Source organism: Leucoraja erinacea, chromosome 22 (genome assembly GCF_028641065.1).
Source record: "Leucoraja erinacea ecotype New England chromosome 22, Leri_hhj_1, whole genome shotgun sequence".
In the NCBI taxonomy this organism is placed as follows: Eukaryota; Metazoa; Chordata; class Chondrichthyes; order Rajiformes; family Rajidae; genus Leucoraja; species Leucoraja erinaceus.
In genome coordinates this window covers 23,815,796-23,840,974 of record NC_073398.1, presented here as the reverse complement: position 1 = coordinate 23,840,974, position 25,179 = coordinate 23,815,796, and the positions used below count along the sequence as shown (strand labels likewise).

At 44.1% G+C, this 25,179-nt stretch overlaps 1 protein-coding gene across 1 annotated transcript in view; it reads left to right on the top strand.

Moving 5' to 3' along the window:
- The window catches only part of reln (reelin), a 253,257-nt gene that overhangs the window by 196,357 nt on the left and 31,721 nt on the right, over positions 1-25,179 (top strand). The window contains exons 42-50 of the mRNA XM_055653596.1: positions 412-632; positions 2,187-2,334; positions 7,653-7,911; positions 9,457-9,706; positions 11,272-11,440; positions 14,062-14,202; positions 16,994-17,171; positions 17,792-17,985; positions 23,752-24,005. Of these exons, the coding sequence (XP_055509571.1) occupies positions 412-632; positions 2,187-2,334; positions 7,653-7,911; positions 9,457-9,706; positions 11,272-11,440; positions 14,062-14,202; positions 16,994-17,171; positions 17,792-17,985; positions 23,752-24,005 (1,814 nt within the window). The remainder of the gene's footprint in view (positions 1-411; positions 633-2,186; positions 2,335-7,652; positions 7,912-9,456; positions 9,707-11,271; positions 11,441-14,061; positions 14,203-16,993; positions 17,172-17,791; positions 17,986-23,751; positions 24,006-25,179) is intronic.

Below are 25,179 nucleotides of genomic sequence, written 5' to 3'. Positions count from 1 at the left end.
ACATCGGGAACAATCTTCCTGCATCTAGCCTGTCCAACCCCTTAAGAATTTTGTAAGTATCTATAAGATCCCCCCTCAATCTTCTAAATTCTAGCGAGTACAAACCGAGTCTATCCAGTCTTTCTTCATATGAAAGTCCTGACATCCCAGGAATCAGTCTGGTGAACTTATCCGTCCACGAAAACCGTAGAAGTACCTGGGGTAGTGAAGATGGGAAAAGGACATGTTGTTTCGGGTTGGCCCTTCTTCAGACTGGAAAGACCAGGATGGAGGTCTGAAGGAGGAGGATTCTTACCCTTCACATATGCAGAGTTCCTCCAGCACTTGGGGCTTTCCTCAACATTTACAGCTTGTTTGAAATCTTCTTTTCTTTAGCTCATGCCATGGAAATATTACTGCTTGTTTCCACAGGTCAGTGCGGTTTCGCTGGTACCAGGGCTTCTACAGGCTAGGTTCTCAGCCAGTGACCTGGGCCATTGATAATGTTTACATCGGGCCCCAGTGTGAGGAGATGTGTAACGGTCACGGTAGTTGCGTCGGTGGAACCCACTGCATTTGTGATGCCAGGTATTCCGGGCCCACCTGCAAAATCAGCTCCAAAAATCCAGACTTCCTGAAGGGAGATTTTAAAGGTAGGTTGGAAAAAATTATAGTGGGTTCGTACTAGGTAAAATTATAGTAGTACAGGTAGTATAAAATGATTGTAGGTTGGTGAGGCCTGGGTTAAAGCGATCAAACAGATTGACTCTATCTACGGAGAATGGAAACAGTCAGTCTGTTCTACCATTTTGCGTAAAAATCTGAATGACACGTAATTTCCAGGATAATTGACACTGAATGGAGAATATGTCCAAAATCAGGATGTGGGTGGGAACCAGTGAATGTGTGTCTACATGTGGTGGAGGGGATTTGATTTGTGTGGTACAGTGGGAAGTGCTGGGTGGGGGTGGGGGTAGTAGGTGTGGACAATGGTAGGGTGTGGGATGCAGATGGAGATGGGCAGATGTGGAGGGGGATGAAGGAGGTGGTGGGCATGATTAGATGTGGGTGTGGGTGGTCATGGAGCACATGTGGGCAAGGGTGGTGTTTGCAGCAGTGAATGGGGATGATGGATGTGGGCAGAGGGGAGGGAGATGCAGGATGTGGGCAGTTGTTGCGTAGTGTGGTGGATCTGGGCAGTAATGGGATTAGGGATTGCTGGGCGGGTGATGTTGAGGGTGGGGGAAGGGTGGGATAGAAGCTGTCAATGGGTGTAGGATTTTCCTTCAATTGCTTCCGGTCACACAGTGAACACATTCACTGTAAAAATCAAGGATCATCGAGCAGAAATCCCCACCCGTTTGTTTCCATGCTTGCCTGTGGCTGGTGGGGGTATTAGTGAAATGCAGTCCCCTCCACCATCAGTAGGGGGCAGTGACGATCAGCTCAAAACTAACACCCAGCCAGTTTGGAAGCTGGAGCTTCATAATGTGAGCAGGACCTGGGCAGTGTGTACGGTTCGACTCGTTCGAATGCTCTGGACACTGTTGCATCAAGATAGACTAGCTAGGCGTTCCCTGTCTGTCAGCGCTGTACATTTATAACATTCAACATAAGAAAATAAATATTTTCATTTGTAAGGGGCTTCATTGTCGATTTTGTTTCAACATATGCTGGCAGTTCAGTCAAAGTTTTATGAGCATGTGTGACAGGCACAGGAGTTGTCGCTGGTGGTTCAGTTATTAGTCATGATTGTTAAAGGAGCCGGGGTCAGGAATCCCTGTCTTTCCACGGTACTTTAGCAGAGTGTCTGATGTTGGAATTAGGCCCTAAACCCACAAACGTTGACACAGTGAGGTGAGGCAGATGCAACCAGTGAGCATTAGGAACATCTGCCGTTACTGCAGTGTTTAATGAATATAATTATTGGTTGGCTTGAAATGTCAGGCTGTGAACTTTGTCGAGAGTGAGCAAAGGAGGAGGTTAGGGCCGATCCATTAAGATTACATTGAGCTTTATGTTTCTCTGAAGGACTATTCACAGGTTAACAGTTCAGAAACCTCTAAGATGTCAAGAGAATACATCTCTGCATCATATTTAAGGCTGTAATCCACTTTGGGTTTATATTAGCCAACTGATGTGGCAGCCACTTTGAAACATTTTTGGCAAATCAAACCTAACCAATCCGGACTTACTTTCATTCTTAGGTCCAACAGACCCTGCAAGGTTTTTGGTGATGAGTGGCGGCAAACCATCCAGGAAATGTGGTCTAATGTCCAGTGGAAACAGCCTCTTCTTCAGTGAGGAGGGCCTACGCATGCTGGTGACTGTTGACATGGATTTGTCATACGCAAGGTATTCGGGACACGTTCAGTCATGGACATTTCTACCATGTTCACCGCTTGTTTAATCCTTTTGTAATGAGCCTTCATGTGAAATCCTGCATTCAAAATTCAGGTGTGATGGGGATTTGGTTATCAGACACATCCGTACTGAACTACATCATTTGTGCCTTCACCTGCCTTGACACAGATTTTTCTGGTGGTCACACTAATGTGGCCATGAATGTTTCCAGTAAGTCTCTAGTCACTGTACCAAGCCAAGGCCCGTTCTAAATGCGGAATTGTTATTTCCCAAATCTGCTTTAGTTTCAGATCCATTTCACAATTTTTGGACACTGTTCTTTTTATTTTTTTTTTTGTTTTTGTTTCTTTTTTTTTTTTAGGCGTTTTTCCTTTTTTTTTTTTTTCCTTTTTTTTTTTTTATTTTTTTTTTTATTTATTTTTTTTTTTTCTTTTAAATTTTTTTTTTTTTTTTTTTTCCTTTTTTTTTTTTTTTCTTTTTTTTTTTTTTCTCCCTTTAACATACCCCCTATCCCTCTCTCTTTTTTTTGTCCTTTCCACCTTGTGCTTTCACTCTATTTTTATTTTTTTTTTTCATTTTTTTTTTTCCTCCTCTTTTTTTTTTTTTTATTGTTTTTTTTTTTTTTTTTTTTTCTTTTTTCCTTTTTTTTTTTTTTTTTTTTTGTTTTTTTTTTTTTTTTTTGGTTTTTTTTGTTTGTTTTTTTTGTTTTTTTTTTTCTTTTTTTTCATTTTATTCCTTTCTGTTTTTTTTTTTACCGGTTTCACGGTAGTTGCCTGTCGGTTGGAACCCCTGCATTTGGATGCCAGGTATTTCCGGGCCCACCTGCAAAATCAGCTCCAAAAAATCCAGACTTCCTGAAGGGAGATTTTAAAGGTAGGTTGGAAAAAATTATAGTGGGTTCGTACTAGGTAAATTATAGTAGTAGTACAGGGTAATGATTGTAGGGTTGGTGAGGCCTGGTTGTTAAGTGAGCGAACAACATTGACTCTATCTACGGAGAATGGAAACAGTCAGTCTGTTCACCCTTTTGCGTAAAAATCTGAATGACACGTAATTTCCAGGATAATTGACACTGAATGGGAGAATATGTCCAAAATCAGGATGTGGGTGGGAACCAGTGAATGTGTGTCTACCCTTGTGGTGGAGGGGATTTTTGATTTGTTGGTACAGTGGGAAGTGCTGGGTGGGGGTGGGGGTAGTAGGTGTGGACAATGGTAGGGTGTGGGATGCAGATGGAGATGGGCAGATGTGGAGGGGAATGAAGGAGGTGGTGGGCATGATTAGATGTGGGTGTGGGTGGTCATGGAGCATATGTGGGCAAGGGTGGTGTTTGCAGCTGTGAATGGGGATGATGGATGTGGGGGGGATGGTGAGGTGAGGGGGATGCAGGATGTGGGCAGTTGTTGCGTAGTGTGGTGGATCTGGGCAGTAATGGGATTAGGGATTGCTGGGCGGGTGATGTTGAGGGTGGGCGAAGGGTGGGATAAAAGCTGTCAATGGGTGTAGGATTTTCCTTCAATTGCTTCCGGTCACACATTGAACACATTCATTGTAAAAATCAAGGATCATCGAGCAGAAATCCCCACCCGTTTGTTTCCATGCTTGCCTGTGGCTGGTGGGGGTATTAGTGAAATGCAGTCTCCTCCACCATCAGTAGGGGGCAGTGACGATCAGCTCAAAACTAACACCCAGCCAGTTTGGAAGCTGCAGCTTCATAATGTGAGCAGGACCTGGGCAGTGTGTAAGGTTCGACTCGTTCGAATGCTCTGGACACTGTTCCATCAAGATAGACTAGCTAGGCATTCCCTGTCTGTCAGCGCTGTACATTTATAACATTCAACATAAGAAAATAAATATTTTCATTTGTAAGGGGCTTCATTGTCGATTTTGCTTCAACATATGCTGGCAGTTCAGTCAAAGTTTTTATGAGCATGTGTGACAGGCACAGGAGTTGTCGCTGGTGGTTCAGTTATTAGTCATGATTGTTAAAGGAGCCGGGGTCAGGAATCCCTGTCTTTCCACGGTACTTTAGCAGAGTGTCTGATGTTGGAATTAGGCCCTAAACCCACAAACGTTGACACAGTGAGGTGAGGCAAATGCAACCAGTGAGCATTAGGAACATCTGCCGTTACTGCAGTGTTCAATGAATATAATTATTGGTTGGCTTGAAATGTCAGGCTGTGAACTTTGTCGAGAGTGAGCAAAGGAGGAGGTTAGGGCCGATCCATTAAGATTACATTGAGCTTTATGTTTCTCTGAAGGACTATTCACAGGTTAACAGTTCAGAAACCTCTAAGATGTCAAGAGAATACATGTCTGCATCATATTTAAGGCTGTAATCCACTTTGGGTTTATATTAGCCAACTGATGTGGCAGCCACTTTGAAACATTTTTGGCAAATCAAACCTAACCAATCCGGACTTACTTTCATTCTTAGGTCCAACAGACCCTGCAAGGTTTTTGGTGATGAGTGGCGGCAAACCATCCAGGAAAATGTCCAGTGGAAACAGCCTCTTCTTCAGTGAGGAGGGCCTACGCATGCTGGTGACTGTTGACATGGATTTGTCATACGCAAGGTATTCGGGACACGTTCAGTCATGGACATTTCTACCATGTTCACCGCTTGTTTAATCCTTTTGTAATGAGCCTTCATGTGAAATCCTGCATTCAAAATTCAGGTGTGATGGGGATTTGGTTATCAGACACATCCGTACTGAACTACATCATTTGTGCCTTCACCTGCCTTGACACAGATTTTTCTGGTGGTCACACTAATGTGGCCATGAATGTTTCCAGTAAGTCTCTAGTCACTGTACCAAGCCAAGGCCCGTTCTAAATGCGGAATTGTTATTTCCCAAATCTGCTTTAGTTTCAGATCCATTTCACAGTGACCCCTAACAGTAAGACACCCATGTCCCTTTCCCTCTGATTTATTTCTCCCTTCAACCTCAGGCACAGATTCAACAATATTTGTTGTTCTCCTCTTTCCCCGGGAGCCAAAGTAATATTCTCTAGCTCCTTTTCTCTTTGAGGTTTGCCGTTATTTGCCTGAGTGTTTCAAAAATTGAACGCAAAGCAGGTTCCCTCCACCAGTTCCCAAGATGCTCGTTCCTTGTTAGCCGGACTAGTGCGTGGAAGGAATAATTTCAAACAACTCACTGAGAACAGTGTAACCGTGTTCAGCTGTCATGTTTAGAAGATAACAGAAATTCTGCCCAGCTTCTCTTCCTCTGATTTCTAAGAGCCAGACATTTTCATCTCATTGTGTCAGAGCGTTCTTTAATCTCCTGTCAGGTACGAGTTCACTATTTCCTCCCTGAGGTGGCGGTGAAACTGCTAATTTGAGACCTGAAGGTTGATAACAGAACCATTCAAGTTGATGCTGAGTGCCCAGTGGTTTTCACAGCAGCATGCCATCAACGCTACCATGATGCAAGCCTGTGGGGCAGTGGGCGTCTTCATGAATACTCATTAAAAATAAACAGCAAATTAGTTTTCAGAGTCAGAACTTGCCAGTAACCTAAAGAATCTACTTCAGTTTAAGAAAATAAACACCTACGCTTTCCAGATGAAGTGATCCAAATGCGAGAATTTAAAGTCGCAGCCCCAACTTTGCTGCTGAGTGCTCAGAATTCCTTTCCGAACATATGTTATGCATGGAAAGTGTTGTATTTGAGGTTGTCAGACACGTCAGACATGAATCATGTGCCTCAATTTAAAGAGGTGTTTGGTGGAAAGACAAAGGGACAGTCACTTGTGGATTTTCTGACCTTGAACATCCACTACGTCCCTTGGAACAGGAATGAGTTATTTATAAAGATCTGACATTTTGTTGACCCTGCTCCTGCAATTAACCTCCAACAGACCTTGGATTATCATTATATTTGTGTCACTGAAACAAGAATTCCTTCAAAAATGATTTTAATGGAGTAAGCTAGATTCAACAGAGGATCACAGAAAGGTTACATCCTCTGTTTGAACACTATGATTGAACTTGCCTCTGCATTCCATAGTCTGACTATTTGCTGTCTAAAAAAATTGTTCCTTATGCCACCTTATGTCAATTTGCATCATCTGGTTGTTGATTATCCACAAACACAAAGAGTCTCTGTTTAGTTCCTTCATGATACTTAATACCTCTGTCGTAATCTTCCCATCCTGCTTTGTCCAAGGAGAACAACCGCATTTTCCCCAAACTAAAACCCGTCATCTCACAGAAAATCTCTATTGCACCCTATAAGGCTTTAACATCTTTCCTAAACTTTGCCATCCAGTACTCCAGTTATGGTTAAAACGGTATCTTATAATAAACAGTTCACCATGACCTCCTTGCTCTTTTCTGAGTGACTGCTAATTCCTTCCTGGATCCTGGTCTCTAGAACATTCTCTAGACAACAAGCTGATGAGCCTGAAACTGCCGGGTTTACACTTAAAGCATTTTTTTGAGCAAAGGTGTAACATTTGCGGTACTTTTGCAGTCCTTGGGCACCACCCCAGAAACTGTAGATCTGTTGAGTCTGACCAGTGGCTCTGCATTTACCTCCTTTAATTCTCTCGGCAATGTACAATATATCCCACCCGCACCAGGGAGGTGATTTATCTACTCACAAAACAGCGAACCTTATGCCCCTGTCCCACTTAAGAAACCTGAACGGAAACCTCTGGAGACTTTGCGCCCCACGCAAGGTTTCCGTGCGGTTCCTGGAGGTTTTTGTCAGTCTCCCTCCCTGCTTCCACTACCTGTAACATCCGGGAACCGCACGGAAACCTTGGGTGGGGCGCAAAGCCTCCAGAGGTTTCCGTTCAGGTTTCCTAAGTGGGCATTACTCTTATCTCCTTAGCAACTTGCAGCCCAACCAGTATCTCAATAACATTTTGCTTTGTTGAGATTTTAACTGCACATTTTTTCTTGGGAGGATCAGGTCTGTGATATTAATAGTCAAAACCACCAGAAATATGTGGACGGGGCCATCAGTCAGCTGGTAATACTAGACTTAAATAAAGATGCCATGTAAAACCGCTAAATATTCACGATGCATTGAAAGATGGAGCCATTTTTCTTCGCCTCTTAGAAAATCTCCTGGTTTTAATTTCCAATCCACAATCCCACCTTGATTAAGGTGTTGCTCTGAGTTGGAAACAAATGTGATGTGGTTCACTCTGCCATGACAAGTGGGCCTGCTGGCATTCTGACATTTACCCAGAAACTTACTGCATGAATCAATTCCTTATGTGAGCGTCCACAAAGTCCGTCCGAAGGGACATTTTAACTATGAAATGCCAGCTATTTTATTCCACTTTTCACTCAGGTTTGTGCAGTTCTTCCTGAGACTGGGCTGTGGCAAGGCATCACCTGACCCCCGCAGCCAGCCAATGCTGTTGCAGTACTCCATGAATGGAGGCCTGAGCTGGGGCGTGCTCCAGGAATTCCTCTTCAGCAACTCCAGTAACGTGGGCCGATACATTGCTCTCGAGATTCCAATGAAGGCCCGCTCCTCCTCCACCCGACTTCGCTGGTGGCAGCCCTCTGAAGACGGACATTTCTACAGCCCTTGGGCCATTGATGAGGTGAGATCTATTAGCTGAAGGCAGGCGTGATACATTGAACTCATGAAGGCAAGTGCAGTACATTGAATGCGGGGAGGCACTCGCAGTAGATTGGGTGAAGGCAAGTGTTTGCTGCAAGGCCTCTGGCCTCTAGACAAGGGTAGATGTTATGTAGTATTAGGAAGGACACAAGCTGAGGGCAGTGAAATAGCAGCTGGAATCCCTGCTCTGTTGGCTGCCCAGTGAGTTTAGAGATACAGCGCGGAAACAGGCCCTTCGGCCCACCGGGTCCGCGCCGACCAGCGATCCCCACACACTTACACTATCCTACACACACTAGGGACAAATTACAATTATACCAAGCCAATTAACCTACAAAGCTGTATGTCTTTGGAATGGAGTGATTGCTTTTGGAAATTCCACATGCCTGGACTGGTGAAGACCAGGTCCCATGTTAAGTGGCCAGAGTCACAGCATGGGAATGGTCATTGGATTGAACCATTTTCCTCTGTGGACGGTACCATTGCCCGAGTCCCGGCCACCAGACAGGGGCAGCACCCGGAGCAGGTCATGTGCAAATGCTTGAACAATCCACCAGATGAGTGGTCACCCCTTCATATCTGCCTCGAGCATGCTGTGTTATCTTTCCTTCGATCTACACGGTAGTCAGCAAAACCCCTAAAACAAGGTCGCTGAGTGATACAGCATGGAAACGGGCCCACCATAACTCTGCCAACCATCAGCCTCCCGTTTAAAATATCCCAGCCTCAATCCCACAATCTCACTATCACCCCCCAGCCTTGCTCACGTACCTACACACTGGGGACAATTTACAACAACCCACACTTCTTTGAGATATGGGTGGAAAGCAGAGCACCTAAAGGAAAATCATGCTATTGCAGGGTAGAGCATGCAAACACCACACAGACAGCACCCAAGGTCAGAATTGCACCTGGATCTCTGATGCTGTGAAGGGACAGCTCTACCAGGTGCACCTCTGAGCTTCCCCTTTATTGTCCGTTTTGCCATAATTCAAAATGGTGAATGTTTTGGCCTGTTTCCATGCTGTATCACTCTGCGACCATGTTTTAGGGGTTTTGCTGACTACCGGGTAGATCCAAGGAAAGATAACACAGCATGCTCGAGGCAGATATGAAGGGGTGACCACTCATCCAGTGGATTGTTCAAGCATTTGCACATGACCTGCTCCAGGTACTGCCCCTGTCTGGTGGCCGGGACTCAGGCAATGGTACCGTCCACAGAGGAAAATGGTTCTCTGAAGCTTCAATCCAATGACTATTTTCATGTTGTGACTCTTTCCCATCATTTAAAATGGTTTGGTGGTTTCGAAAGAAAGCCAAGTCTCAAACTCCAGTAACAATGATAACTCTATGTCTGAAGATGGGTCTCGACCCAAAACGTCACCCGTTCCTTCTCTCCAGAGATGCTGCCCGTCCCGCGGAGTTACTCAAGCATTTTGTGTCTATCTTCGTACTGTATTAGTGCCTGTGATTTGCTCTGTGTGTAATGTATTGACCCTCACTGGTGCCTCTCTGAATAAAACAGATAGTGATTGGAGGCAGCATTCTGGGTGAAACGGTGATTGAGGATAACTTCAGCACTCTGGACAACAGGAAGTGGCTGCTCCACCCAGGAGGCACCAAGATGCCGGTCTGCGGTTCGAGTGGGGATGCGCTGGTGTTCATCGAGAAAGCCTACACCCGCTATGTTATCTCCACTGACGTAGTCGTGAACGAAGATTCTTTCTTGCAGTTTGACTTTGCTGCCTCCTGCTCCGTCACAGACTCATGTTACGGTAAATATCTTCTGGATTTATTCAATTGTGAGCTTCCCCTCGGCTGGCTGTATCGTGGTAGTGCAGGCTTCCCGTTCACCATTCCTGGAAAGTCTGATTCCATCTCGTATTTCAGGAACAGGGTCATCTATACAGACACGGCAGGTGGCACATTCGTAAAGGGTGCATCAATAATCCCTCATGGGATGGCATCCTCCACCTGGTAAAGGTTTGGAGGCCAGCTACAGTGAAATGGATTTCCTTAATAATATCACAACCACAGTAGAGTCATACTGCACAGAAACAGGCTGAAAATATGCAGCTACTTCCATCTGGGTTTCATGTGCATGGCTACATTTGAGAACATGTTACTACAAATTATTCGGAGAATGCGCATGCAATGTATGTTGAACACAAGGCTGCCCAATGTGTTTTGTGCCTGAGAAAAAAAAACGATTCATTTACACATTACTGTTAGAAATGTAGAAATCGGAACTGCTCAGGCACAAAACGCACCTGCAAAATCTGATAGCAAGCACACAAGACGTTGAAAGCGGATGGCCCAGTTTAGAGGGACCATCCCTTCCCCAGGCCATCTGCAGCTTGGGTTGATGCCCAGGCTACAAGGATTGATCCAGCACTCTGAGATCAGGAGCCTGAAGTTCTTGTAGCCAATGTTTTTCCACTAGCAGCAATGGGCAGAGAATCATGAGTGCTCCTGCACTCCTGTCATGCATTTTCACTCCTGAATGTGGTGCTCTCCGCTGGTGCAGTAGAGCCAGTCCTCCGTTCTCCTGGGGGAAGTTCCTTCAACTCCAGAAGTACTGAGCAAAATGCCAATGTTTTTAATCCCTTCCCAAATCTAAACTGCCACTGCTTATTCAGGATGGTATTGTCTCATGCTTGGTAATGTTAATAATGTAGCAGACACAAAATGCCTGTCCCACTTAGGAAACCGGAACGGAAACCTCTTTGCGCCCCACCCAAGGTTTCCGTGCGGTTCCCGAAAGTTGCAGGTGGTTGCCGGAGGTTGTAGGTAGTGGAAGCAGGTAGGGAGACTGGCAAAAACCTCCAGGAACTGCATGGAAACCTTGGGTGGGGCGCAAAGTCTCCAGAGGTTTCCGTTCAGGTTTCTTAAGTGGGACAGGGGCATAACTCAGTGGGTCTGATGAAGGGTCTTTTGTCCCGGAACATCACCTATTCCTTTTCTGCAGAGATGCTGCCTGACCCACTGAGTTACTCCAGCATTTTATGTCTCCCTGCAGTTCCTTCTTACATGTAGTGGTTTATACCTGCTAAGTTCCTCCAGCATTTTGTGCATTCCCTCCACAGACGCAGCCTGACCCACTGAGTTCCTACAGCACTTTGTGTTTTGCTGTTGGTAGTTTATACAAGCCGTCCCATGATGCTGACCTGCCTGATCCTGCATTATAGCTCCAAAACCCTGAGACCTTGCAGGGTCCTGACCCCTTATGTTCAGATCTGAAATTGCATGCTATATTCTGCCTCGGGATTTGGTCTAAGAATTTAAAGCAAATGCGTTGAAACTGTTATTATGAACATTTGGGTCTCTCTCGTTCATTCAGCTGTGGAGATGCAGTATTCCGTGGATCTGGGACTGGCATGGCAGCCTGTGCTGACTGACTGTCTCCCCAGCAACGTGGAGTGTAACAAGTACCACCTGCAGAAAGTCCTGGTGTCAGACACATTCAACAAGTGGACCAGACTCACGCTGCCACTGCCACCCTACACCAGGTATCTCCCGCACCTTTCCTTTCAGTTCACAGAACATCTGCATAAAAATAGGCAAGAGTATTTCTACTTCACTGAGCTGCTGATAGTGGGGTGGGGGGAGAGGCTGGAAAGTGTCAACAGAGATGGTATCAAAGGAGAAATGTTCATCCCCTGGGAATTAAATGTGTCTGAAAATATTTAATGATCAAAATGTCATCATTATTTTTTGAAAAATACTGCACAGTTGCACATTTTAATTGAGGAAATCAATTTGGCCAAAACCATCCATTGACCTCTGATCAACTAATCCCGGGATGATATCCCCGTCTTCTCCTGTTACTTGTGTGTGGCAAATCGAGGGAATCCCCAGGGAAGAAATAAAAAAGAGATATTTATATAATCTCTGTAAATGAGCCATGTTGCATAAATCAGCCTTGGCTAAAATGGCACGAAGGTCAAAGTACCTGCCCACAATTGCTGTCAAAACTCACAGATGAGAATTTGCATTTGGACATCATGTGGAAAGGATAATCATTGTTCACTGTGCAGTGCCTTTATCTCTCTGCTTTCCCCAATATTCCCGTCTATCTGTTACAGATCTCGCTTGTATGGGAAACACTGCCATCTGGTGATCACTGTGAACACTGCACAATCTGACTATTTCCTAGAAATTGGTTTTCACCAAAAGCTAAATCCCAGGGGCATTTAACCCTATTGCCCAATTGGACAAAAGAAAATTCAACACTCCCCCCTCCAAAAAAGTGGGTTGTTCACTGTGTGAAAACGCTGCCTGCCCGATCCCTGGCAGCCACGTCATACTCATGCTAACTACAGGGTCGCGTGAAGTGCAGTCAAAGTGGGGCGCAACAAAGCTGCCATGAAGCTGAAATGGAGGTGAGGTCAGGTGCCCTAAGCGGTTGCAGCAAAACTCCCCTCCACATGATCATCCTTACTGAATGGGCCGTATGCCCTGAGTGGCCCCGTGTACTGCGAGGCCTGGGTTATAACTGCAGGCGTTGCAACATTATCAGTGTTGTGAATAACTGCCGCCAACACTGTGAGACTCTGCAATGATTTCTAAAGCTCAGGCGACACACGTGGACAGCAAGCAGCACTGTCCCCAGGAGAACCCGTTTAATTCATATTTCCTTGCTGATTTGCCACAGCTTCATTAGAATTATTAGTCTGATTCCTGTGGACAGAATCCAGTAATTGAAACATGAATGTGGCAGGTGTTATATCCCTCCTTCAGTTTAATTTTACAAAGTAACTGCTCCTCTGATCCCTGGATCCAAACTACACGTAACAGGTAAGTAAGTATCAGTCTCCCTGAACAACAGGAAAAGAGTAACAATTAAACTGGCACAGGTAAACCTCCCATTGCCGTCACACTGGTCTTAACATCAGGTGAAGTACCTTTGTGATCCAGAGGCAGAGATACAGATGAGGTTCCACCATATGGAGGAACTTTCAGTAAGCAGGATATCCCAGCTTTGCCACCAGATGAATCTGCCAGACACTCTGCAACATTGTTTTGATGTGTTAAAGGCAACTGTCCCAAATGTGAGCTGGGGGGTCAGTTCTACCCCAGAATGCGAGTCTAGACTTCCGTTGCCCCTCTGCTGGGCTGCCCCTCCAGCTCACATGTCAAGACTGCTGTCCACCTGCCTCATTAGTCAAAGTCATGTGGTGCAGAGTACGTGGTGTTGTGCCCAGAGAACATGCATATTTCAAATGTTCCCAGGGCTTAATATCTTTAATCCAATTTAAATAACATTGCAGCTCATACTGTCAAGGCATTACAGTATCTGATTAAGATTTGCTTGAAGTGGAATGACACATTTTTACAAAATGTATTTATTTTTATATACCATCAATCACTATTATTTAGTGATGTCCATTTTTAAACTCCACTGTGTGAAGTACAATCTTTATCGCTTCTGATATATTTGCCATGTTTATTGATAAACGGATGATATTTCACAGCGATATTTTACATTCACTCATGCGCTGAGATATTTGCCGAGAAGTGTATGTGAAAACATGGAGGTTATAGGTAGGTTTTGGCAGCTGCCAGAGCTGGTGAAGGATGCCAGTCACTATTCAGCCCCCTTCCTCCCCTGCCTGCCATCGGCATACACAGGACTGTGCTCAGATTCTCTGCTGTACCTTCAAGGGTCCCACTTGCCGATTTTCTTCGGCGACTGCCGGCATCATTGACTGAAGTATCAGGTCACCGAACAATTTGCGGCGGTGACACGCGCGGCGTGATGACATATTTTCAAGTGTCGCAACATTTTTTTTTGTCGCCGCTGGATTTTGAAATGTTCAAAATCTTTTGGCGACACTGATATGACGCTGGCAGTCGCCGAAAAAATTGCCAAATGGGACAGGCCCTTCAGTTACTGCCCAGCCAAACAAGTCAGTGACAAAGACCAAAAGTAAGAAATGCAAATTAATGATAACAATTAACCTCTGTCCACTGCACTGTGCTGGAGAGGCTGCTGGCCTGTGGGCAAGCCATGTCAGTCAACCTGCTTTCCTTCAGTTGCTCAGTGAGGTTGAACTATTCTCCACAACAGCAGTACCATTTGAGGAATAAATGAACTGATGATTCTATTTGAGTCTATTATCCATTACAGGTCCCAGGCCACTCGTTTCCGTTGGTATCAACCCGCACCCTTTGAGAAGCAGCAGACATGGGCCATTGATAATGTGTACATCGGGGACAGCTGTCTGGACATGTGCTCTGGCCATGGAAGGTGCTCACGCGGATCCTGCATGTAAGTGAAGGATATTTGATGTTCATGCTACCAACTGTTTCAAAGTATTGTTCTTCAATTGCTTTAAGTTTGTCCTGGTATTAGCATACCCGCTGCATCCTAACACATCTGGATTGTGCATGCCACAGAATCACCAATATAGATTTGTATTTCCTTTCGTGTAGACACAAAGAACTACAGATGTTGGTTTACCAAAAAGAACTTAAAATGCTGAAGTAACGCGATGGGCCAGGCAGTGTCTCTGGAGAGGGAAATGTGATGTTTTGGGTCGGGACCTTTCTTCAGACTGATTGCAGTGGGTGGAACAAGTTGAAAGAGAGATGGGAGCAGGACAAACCTGGCAAGTGATAGATGGATACCGGTGAGGAGGACTTTCAGTGGCAGATGGTTGGACAAAGGCCAGTGATGAAAAGACAAAAAGTGTGAGATGAGGAGGTAAAGAGAGAGGAGGTGAGAAATGTAAAGCCAGAGGAAGGAATATAAGTGGAAGGGGAAAGGGAGAAATTGATGCACAAACAGGTGGGACAAGGGAAGAGACAGAAAAGTGGGTGGGGGGAGACAATGGCGGTGGGGTTGTTCACGTAAAAGTGTAGAATTTAATGTTGGGATATGGGCTACTCCAAACTGGACGTGAACTGCTGTTCCTCCAGTATTGTGTGGCCTCACTCTGGCAGTGGAGGAGGCCCGGGATAGAAAGGTGAGTATGAGAGGGGGAGTTAGCAACCTCAAAAATGCACAGGCACCTCCTCTAACTTCATCTATTGCATTTGGTGGTCTCAATGTGGCATCCTTTACATCGGTGAGACCAAGCGTAGATTAGGCAACAGCTTTGCCTAACATTTGCACTCGGCCTGCTCCTCCCAGACTCCCAGTTGCTAACCATTTTAACTCCCCCAACCATTTCCATGCTGACCTCTCTGTCTTGGGCTGCCTCTATTGTCAGAGTGAGGCCACACATAAGCTGGAGGAACAGTACCTCTATTCTGCTTGGGTCATTTACAACCCAATGGCATGAACATTAAATTATCTTATTTTAGGTAACTAATCCCCTACTTCTCTCCCCCCCATCAGAGACGATCTGATATGAGTGTTTATCAAAGCTGAACAGATAAGATAGGCCTCAATGTTTTCAATATGTTGAAGTTGGTAGGCAGGTAGCAGATGAAACAAATGCAAGGAACAATGCTAAAGCAAATAAAGTCATGTTTCTACAAAATGAAAGCAAACTAATAATAAATTATCTTAATCCTGCTTGTTAACTGCTGGGATCTGTTAGAAAATCAAAACTGAGCTGAAATGCTGGGATGTGCGTCTACCTCAGAATACTGTTGTGACTACACTTATTTCTGTGTATAGCTCTAATCACCTCCACCACATAAAAAGGAGTTTGTGGCTATTGAAGGATTGGATGCCATGCGGCCTCACCTTTGAACCAGGGGCTTGTCAATATGGGGCTTGTCAATGGCCCTACTAAAGTTTGTGTAAATCATATCTCCTGCCCTGCCCTGATCGATACACTTTGAATTATTGAATTAAAGCCTTGAATTCTTGCTATTTCTTCATTGAATATTTCCGACTGTGCAGATGTGGACATGGTTGCAAGCAGATACACCCAATCTACTTTTGCCATGTCCTCCTTTACGTTATTGAATGTGGCCACACCCCAGAATGTGGACAGATCATGGACTTTTATTAATGGCCCTTCCCTATCCATCTACATAACAATTTCAAAATATGCAGTTATTTCGTTTAGTTTAGAGATGCAGCGTTGAAACAGGCCCTTCGGCCCACAGTGTCCATGCTGACCATCGATCACCCTTTCACACAAGTTCTATATTTTCCCACTTTCTCACCCACAGACAATTTTACAGAGGCTAATTAACATACAAACCCTCACATCTTTGGCATGTAGGAGGAAACCCACACGGTCAGAGGGAGTGCGTGCAAACTCCACACAGACAGCAACTGAGTACAGGATCAAACGCAGGTCTCTGGTGGTGTGAGGCAGCGGCTGTGCCACTTTGCTGCCCTGTGATGAAACCTCCTGGAATACAACCAGTCAAAGTTGCCAATCAGTACCCCTCCCTACCGCAACTATGACAAACAGGAGTACATGAAAGCATCTGAGGACAATTCTCCCAATTGCATATCACGTGGTTTTTAGTTCTGTATAAGTCAAGTTGAAGGTTAGCAAAGACCCATGTTTTCATTAATCCCACAATGCAATCCGACCTGGCTGATGTTGACTCAAGTAATAGAACTACTTCAACAACATCTGGCAGGTGCGGGAAAGAGAGAATATCAGACACCGTAAAAGTCCCAGCCCACCCTCAACAAAATAATTGACCAATCTGCCTTCAGCACCGTTGAATGCAACTCTACCACCTTACTTACAAATGTTTCTTTTATTCAGGAGATCATTTGTGCAGGTGCTACTGACTTTGAAAATCTAACGTGAAAAGGCAGTGTATGATTATATCAGTGTATTTGTTGATGCAAGTAAAAACAAAGGAAGTTACTTGTTGGCATCAGTAATCCAGCACTGTGACCCTGGATCTGAGGCCGAACCTTAATGTTTCATTTTACAAATGCATGAGTCCTGCAAGAGTGTTATGTACTGGATACCGGCAGCGTCTCAAAGCAGAGCTGCAGTGTCCTTGTTTGCAGGAAATGTTTAAAGATGTAGTCTTTCCTTGTGTAATTGTGGGATGCTTTCATAATCGACTATTATCACTCAATTATCTTAATCTCTGTGTCCATAATCTTGGTAACTGCTTTTATTTCAACCCAGCTGCGATGAGGAGTGGGATGGCACGTATTGTGATGAACCAAAGTCCAGTCTTCCCCGACAGCTTAAAGACAACTTCAACAGATCCCCCTCCGGCAACAACTGGCTGATGGTGAACGGAGGCAAACTCAGCACTGTCTGTGGAGTCGTGGCCTCAGGAATGGCTCTTCATTTTAGTGGAGTGAGTGCGATCTTCAGGTTCGGTTGCTTCCAACCGGGCTGCTGTGTAAATAAACCATTAACTGTGAGAGGTTGAGTTCAAATATATAATCATAGAAAATGTTCAGCTTTGAAGAACGAGATTCAGCCTTTCATGGCTCTGAGCTACCCAGCCCGAGGAGATTTAGCACGCAGGTACAGTACGTAATTTGGAAGGCGAACAATGTTTATTGTAAAGGGGATGACATATAGAAGTGGGGAGGTTTTATGAAATATTTCATGAACCAATGTTTTGTGGTGCGATGATACCTGGATACAAATCAGTACAATCAAACCCCATTAAAGGACTTCTTCTTCAAGTCCGAAGAAGGGTTTTGGCCCGAAATGTTGCCGATCTCCTTCGCTCCATAGATGCTGCTGCACCCGCTGAGTTTCTCCAGCATTTTTGTGTACCTCCCATTAAAGGACTGTGTTCAAAGACTTATTGCATTAATCCACGTTCAAAGGCTCCTTGCATTAAATTGCATGCTTATTTCCTTTCCGATAATGTTTTTAAACAAACACTGTGCTGAGACAACTTGGCATCTAACATGCCCAAAACCAGTGACGTTTGTCTCTGATGGAATTCTTCCTCTGCTTTAGGGTTGCACACGTCAGCTGGTGACGGTAGATCTGGACCTCACAGATGCTGAATTTATTCAGTTTTACTTCATGTACGGCTGCCTTATTCCCCCAAACAATCGCGATCAGGGAGTCTTTCTGGATTATTCTGTCAATGGAGGCATCACATGGAACATCTTAATGGAAATCTTCTTCGACCAGTACAATAAGCCTAGGTGAGTATCTCAAGTACTTGTACATATGGACCTCTTTGGGGAGCTGCAGATGTCTCTAAATTAAAAGGTGCATTAACTAACGAGTCAGTGTGAATGGCAAGGGCTGTCAGAACCTGGCAATGGAGCCTTACTTGGCAACAAAGTAAGTGGTGTGAGCTTTCCTTATTCTGCTTCACTCTGAACTTTATTTGAGCGTCTGATTTACAGTCAAAATTATATTATATCAGGAAATCACAATTGACTAATTATTGATATTCTCCAATGAAGGAACGTGATGTGATGAATGGAAAGCAGTAGTTGAGCTATGTTCGGATTTCAAGAAAACATTTGACAAGTTGGTGTGTCAAAGGTTATTGTGGAAAATAAAAGCTCCCTGCGAAGTGGCAAGCCAAAGGGTGGTTTACAGGAAACAAGGATTTGGGGATATGTGGATCATTTATTTGTTTGGTTTGGTGTAACAGGTTGTTAGGTTGTTAAGTTAATTGGCTGCTATAAATTGCTCTAGTGTGTGTGATGGATGGGAGTGGTTGATGAGTACATGAGATACTAGGTTATTGAGAAATAGGTGGGGAAATCACAGATGGCAGCAGCTGTTGTGAAACAAGTATTTAAAGTGAAAAAAAAGAGGAAATCAGCAGCAGGCTTGGAGTGACTAACAATCTAGTTAATCTGCCATAACAATTTGACAATAGACAATAGGTCCAGGACAGAGAAATCAGCATGGATATGGGAAGGGGAGATAAAATGGTTATATATAATACATGGTTGCTGGATGGCCTACTGATATAAAGGTAGGTAGGAAAATGTACACGTTTCTGAGGCATCTTGTAAGTGCTCATGGAGAGGAAATTTAACCTTGCAGGAGAATCTAGAACCATACATCAATGTTTAACAATAAGGGGTTGCCTATTTAGGAAAGATGAGGCAAAATATTTATTTTCCAAGTCTTTTGGTACACAGTTCTTCAAAGGATTTCCATTGAGAGTAGGGAAGATTCAAACAAGAGGACATGATTTGAGAATTAAGGGACAGAAGTTTAGGGGTAACATGAGGGGGAACTTCTTTACTCAGAGAGTGGTAGCTGTGTGGAATGAGCCACCAGTGGAAGTGGTGGAGGCAGGTTCGATTTTATCATTTAAAAATAAATTGGATAGGTATATGGACGGGAAAGGAATGGAGGGTTATGGTCTGAGTGTAGGTAGATGGTACTAGGTGAGAGTAAGTGTTCGGCACGGACTAGAAGGACCGAGATGGCCTGTTTCCATGCTGTAATTGTTATATGGTTATATGGATGGTAGAAGCAAAGTATTTGAATATTCACAGCAGAGCTGGATTCACGTTACTCAGGGTGGGCAGGAATTTGTTGTTGAGGTTACAATCAGGTCTTGTTAAATAGTGAATGTTCAGAATTTACATTGAAGATGTAGGGAGTCCTTCATACAAATAGGCAATTTTCCAGTTAGTCTTATTGGCAGAAAAAAATAAGTGTCAGCGTAATGCTGAGACATCCGAATTGACTTCCGAATGGAAGAAGTTTTAGAGCAGCAGTCATGAAAGAAAGACAGAAGTTATTTGTCCCATTGATTTTGGTCCCTTTTCAAAAGCTTTCCCATAAAACCCACCACTTATTTTCTGAGCTCCAATTTTTTTTTTCTAATTTTTGTTCTAATGAGTATTTATCTATTTCATCTTTGAAGGTGATTACTCAATCTGCATCAACCTCATTGCATTTAAAGACTAAATGTTTATGTTGCCAATTGCTCTAAATTGATCCTCCCTGGTTATTGTTGTACATTCAGCCACTAGAAACAGGTTCTGTTTATTTATTTCCTCTAAACCTATTTGTGATCTTAAACGTCAACTCTCCTCTTTGTTTTCTGAAACTTGGAAGTTCTTTGACCAAGCTCCCCTTCATTTAAATTTGTAATTTGCGACAGAGATGTCAAATTCCTAACATGACTGGAAATGGAGTCTTTTTTTATGTGTATATTGAACTGAACTGTTCTGTATTTTTGCTTACAATATTTTGTTGTGCTGCAGCAAGCAAGAGTTTCATTGTCCTATCTGGGACACATGACAATAAACTCTCTTGACTTGAATTGAGTTAAAATAAAAACACTCAGCAGGTCAGGCAGTAACTGTGGAAAACAAAACAGGGTTAATATTTCTGGTTAAAAGGAGCAAAAAAAAACATTGCAGCAAGGAAGTGGTAGGGATTCATATAGGGCAAAATGAACATCTCAGACGGAGTGAAGCCAGGTTGCAGAGACGATAAATTGTGGAGATTATCTGGTCAAAATGTTAATGCAGGCAGTTGTAGGGGCAGAAAAGGAACACAGGCCAGGAAATGAAGGGAAGTAGAAATTAAGAATACCAAATAAATAAATGTAAAAGTTACAGAATGGTTTGCTGTAGGTCGGGCTGTGCTAATAGTGGGAGAAAGATGGATCAAATATCACAGATTGAAGATTTATACCAGAAATAGCCAATTCTCAATGGAAGCAAGTGCAAGTGAATTACTGCTCCACCTAGAATGACTGTTTGTGTTCGTGGGGACGGGAAGGGAAGAGTTAAATTGTACGGGAAGTGATCAAAAGGTGGGGTCGGAACAGCACGTCACAAAGGGAACTGACCTTCAAAATACTGAAGCTAGGTTGTGAGATTTGAGAGGAATGTGTGGCCTGGTGGTGGAATTCAGTTGGACTTGGGGAAATTGTGAAGGTTGAAGACGGATGTTGATGGGGTGGAAGGTGAGGATTGGGAGAACTCTATCCCAGCTCTGTCCAGAGAGAGAGAGAGGGTGTGAGTACTGAAACATAGGAAGTAGATGTAATGCAGTCAAGGCCTCTGTCATGCTACCACAGTCCATAAGGTAGCAATAGAGGAATATGGAAAATGGGATTGATATATCACAAAGGTTAGGGTGGGAGGAGCTATAGGAGACTTTTAGACTTTAGAGAAGAAGCTGGAAACAGGCCCTTCAACCCACTGAATCTGGGCTGGCCAGCGATCACCCCTACACTCGCACTATCGTCGTACACACTGGAGACAATTTACAATGTTACCAAAGCCAAAAAACCTACAAACCTGCACATCTTTGGAGTGCGAGAGAAAACTGGAGCACCCGGAGAAAACCCACGCGGTCACAGGGAGAATCTACAAACTCCATACAGACAGCACCCGTAGTCAGGATCAAACCCTGGTCTCTGGCGCTGTAAGGCAGCAACTCTACTGCTGTGCCACTGTACCACCCTTAATGTCAGCAGGCTTGTAATTGATGTTTGTCTTTAGCTTATTATCAGCATCTCCGTCCTGTCAGACCTCCCAAGGTTTTATAGCATCTTTTTTTATTACTCATTTCCACCACCTGCAGCTTAATTATTTTCATGGTGTTGAGTCTGTTTCGGACAAAGACCCCACATCAGTTGCTACCTAATCCAATGATTTGTTGACATTTTGGTTTTATTTCCAACTGTTAGAGCGTTACCACTGCCTGAATTGTACCACGTCCTCTGGACTTGTGAGAGTGTTGCTGTTTATATCGTCATCTTGATTTCAATCCGTCTCACTTGTTAAGGGAATAACTGTCCTCTTGGTTGGCCTTTAGTTGCCTTTGCAGAGATCAAGAGCTAATTACCCGAGGAATCTCAGATGGCAGCAGCTGTTGTGAAACAAGTATTTAAAGTGAAAAAAGGGGAAATCAGCAGCAGGCTTGGAGTGAATAACAATCTAGTTAATCTGCCATAACAATTTGACAATAGACAATAGGTGCAGGAGTAGGCCATTCGGCCCTTCGAGCCAGCACCGCCATTCAATGTGATCATGGCTGATCATCCCCAATCAGTACCCCGTTCCCGCCTTCTCCCCATATCCCCTGACTCTGCTATTTTTTAAGAGCCCTATCTAGCTCTCTCTTGAAAGCATCCAGAGAACCTGCCTCCCCCGCCCCCTGAGGCAGAGAATTCCACAGACTCACCACTCTCTGTGAGAAAAAGTGTTTCCTCGTCTCTGTTCTAAATGGCTTACTACTTATTCTTAAACTGTGGCCCCTGGTTCTGGACTCCCCCAACATAAGGAACATGTTTCCTGCCTCTAGCGTGTCCAAGCCCTTAACAATCTTATATGTTTCAATGGGATGCCCTCTCATCCTTCTAAACTCCAGAGTGTACAAGCCCAGCTGCTCCATTCTCTCAGCATATGACAGTCCCGCCATCCCAGGGAATTAACCTTGTAAACCTACACTGCACTTTCTCAATAGCAAGAATGTCCTTCCTCAAATTAGGGGTCCAAAACTGCACACAGTACTCCAGGTGTGGTCTCACTAGGGCTCTGTACAACTGCAGAAGGACCTCTTTGCTCCTATATTCGATTCCTCTTGTTATAAAGTCCAACATGCCATTCGCTTTCTTCACTGCTTGCTGTACCTGCATGCTTACTTTCATAGACTGATGTACAAGGACCCCCAGATCCCGTTGTACTTCCCCTTTTCCCACCATTTAGATAGTAATCTGCTTTCCTATTTTTGCTACCAAAGTGGATAACCTCACATTTATCCGCATTAAGCTTCATCTGCCATGCATCTGCCTACTCCCCCAACCTGTCCAAGTCACCCTGCACTCTCATAGCATCCCTCCTCACAGTTCACACTGCCACCCAGCTTTGTGTCATCTGCAAATTTGCTAATGTTACTTTGAATCCCTTCATCCAAATCATTGATGTATATTGTAAATAGCTGCGGTCCCAGCACCGAGCCTTGCGGTACCCCACAAGTCACTGCCTGCCATTCTGAAAGGGACCCGTTAATCCCTACTCTTTGTTTTCTGTCTGCCAACCACTTCTCTATCCATGTCAGCACTCTACCCACAATAACATGTGCCCTAGTTTTGCCCACTAATCTCCTATGTAGGACCTTATCAAATGCTTTCTGAAAGTCCAGGTACACTACATCCACTGGCTCTCCCTTGTCCATTTTCCTAGTTACATCCTCAATTTGCCACTGATTTAGCATTTAGCATAAAAATAGGCAATTCAGCCCACGGAGCCCAGGCTGATCACATTCTCTGTTTCCCCACTTTCTCATCCACTCCCTACCCACTATCACGGAGGCCAATTAATCTATGAACCTACACGTCTTTGGGATGTGGGAGGAAACCCAGTGGTCACGGGGAATGTGCAAATTCCGCACAGACAGCTCCCAAGGTCAGGATTGAACCCAAGTCTCTGGCACTGTGTGGCACAGTTTTACCTGCTGCGCCACTGTACTGCCTAGTTTAATCCGTTTTATTCATAATTGCTTATTCAAATGTTTTGTTTTTCAATTCATGTGATGTGAGCATCAGTGATAATGCCAGCATTCATTGTGCATCCTTGAATTAGTTTTGAACTAAGAGGTTTGCTTGCACATATCAAAGGGCAGTTAAAAGTCAAACACTTTGCTACAGGGAGGGAGTCTCATTCAAATCAGACTGGATAAGTTGGACACATTTCCTTCTTGAAAGCCCATACGTGACCCAGTTGGATTTTTACTGCAGTCTGCGAGTTTCATGATGAACATTACTGATAATCGCTTTTAAATACCAGTTTCATGTAACTTATTAACTTCTCAACTACACTGGTGAGATTTGAAGCCAAGGTTCTGGATCACTAGTCCAGGTTTACTATTCTAGTTATGTAAACTTCGCAGTATACCAGGATATTTCACTGAAGTTTTCATTGTATATTTTTGACATGAAATAAAGCTAATTCTTATTTGTGGTTTATTTGTAGCTTTGTAAGTATTCTCCTTCCATATGAGGCGAAAATAGTTGGCACACGTTTCCGATGGTGGCAACCAACCCATGATGGCCGTGACCAGAGCGACTGGGCCATTGACAATGTGTTGATAGCTGGTTCAGCCAGTGAGAGAACCTTCATGCTGGATACGTTCAGCAGTACCCCTGTCCCACCACATGACCGGAGCCCCGCTGACAGTGGTCCTGTGGGCAGGATCAGCTTTGACCTGTTTCAGGAAAAATCCACAGGTAAATCACAGTTCCACGGCCAATAGTTACCGAGGTTCCTCATAGGAAGGTTTACTGTGTAATTCTTAAATAATGGACTCTGAAAATGTTAACTCATGATTATCTGAATGCCACTTTTGTTATCTCTTTTATTGCATTGAATAATGTGTTCAGATGCAAACAGAAACAAAAACACGCTGGATCTTGCCATAAAGACATGTTTACCTGTCCCTTGGGACTCTCCAACTTCAATAATTGATTGCGTTTATACCAAAATAGAGCAACCATCAGTATTACACCTCAAGGCTAATCTCTGACTCCATTGTACAATTGGGTCAAGTTATAATTTCTCCAAGATAATTACAAAACCACCTTGTACATCCAGTCTTGAGACCCAATCTCCCACGCTCCCAGTTGGAGTCTCAGTAGAAAGGCTTGTAAACTAATTGCCATCATGACTTGCACTGCAACTTTCTAATTGTGTCCTGTGATGCTGAAACTAATTTTGAATTACATTCCTAAGGCACATACTTCTAACTCAGAGACAAATATTCAGTGGAGAAAAACTTCATCCTTGTGGAGATTAGTGTAATGAGTTGCCAAAAGCAGAGTATTGCCCTCAAGTGTGCTACCCTTATGTGTGCTTTGTGGCACATTGCCATCCCCCAAATGGTGAGCATTTTATCTTCACCACTGCAATACAATAACACTGCACATCCAAATAATGCAACACTTTCAAGGTGAAAATTAATATCTACTCATCAGTTGTCAGGAAATTTTAAGTCAAGTAAAACTGGAGCTTATCCAAGACGATGCTGAGAAAGTCGTGGATAGCACGTACAGCGAGTTGGTCACACCGCAGGTAAAAGGTAAGAGGACAGAAAGGGAACGGGTGGCCAATAGCCAGCAAAGCAGTAGGCAGGTAATGCAGGAGTCCCCTGCGGTCATCTCCCTCCTAAACAGGTATACCATTTTGGATACTGTTGAGGGAGATGGCTCATCAGGGGAATGCAGCAGCAGCCAAGTTCATGGCACCATGGGTGGCTCTGCGGCACAAGAGGGGGGGGGAAAAGAGTGGAAGGGCAATAGTAATAGGGGATTCAATTGTCAGGGGAATAGATAGGCGTTTCTGCAGCCGCAAACGAGACTACAGGATGGTATGTTGCCTCCCTGGTGCAAGGGTCAGGGATGTCAC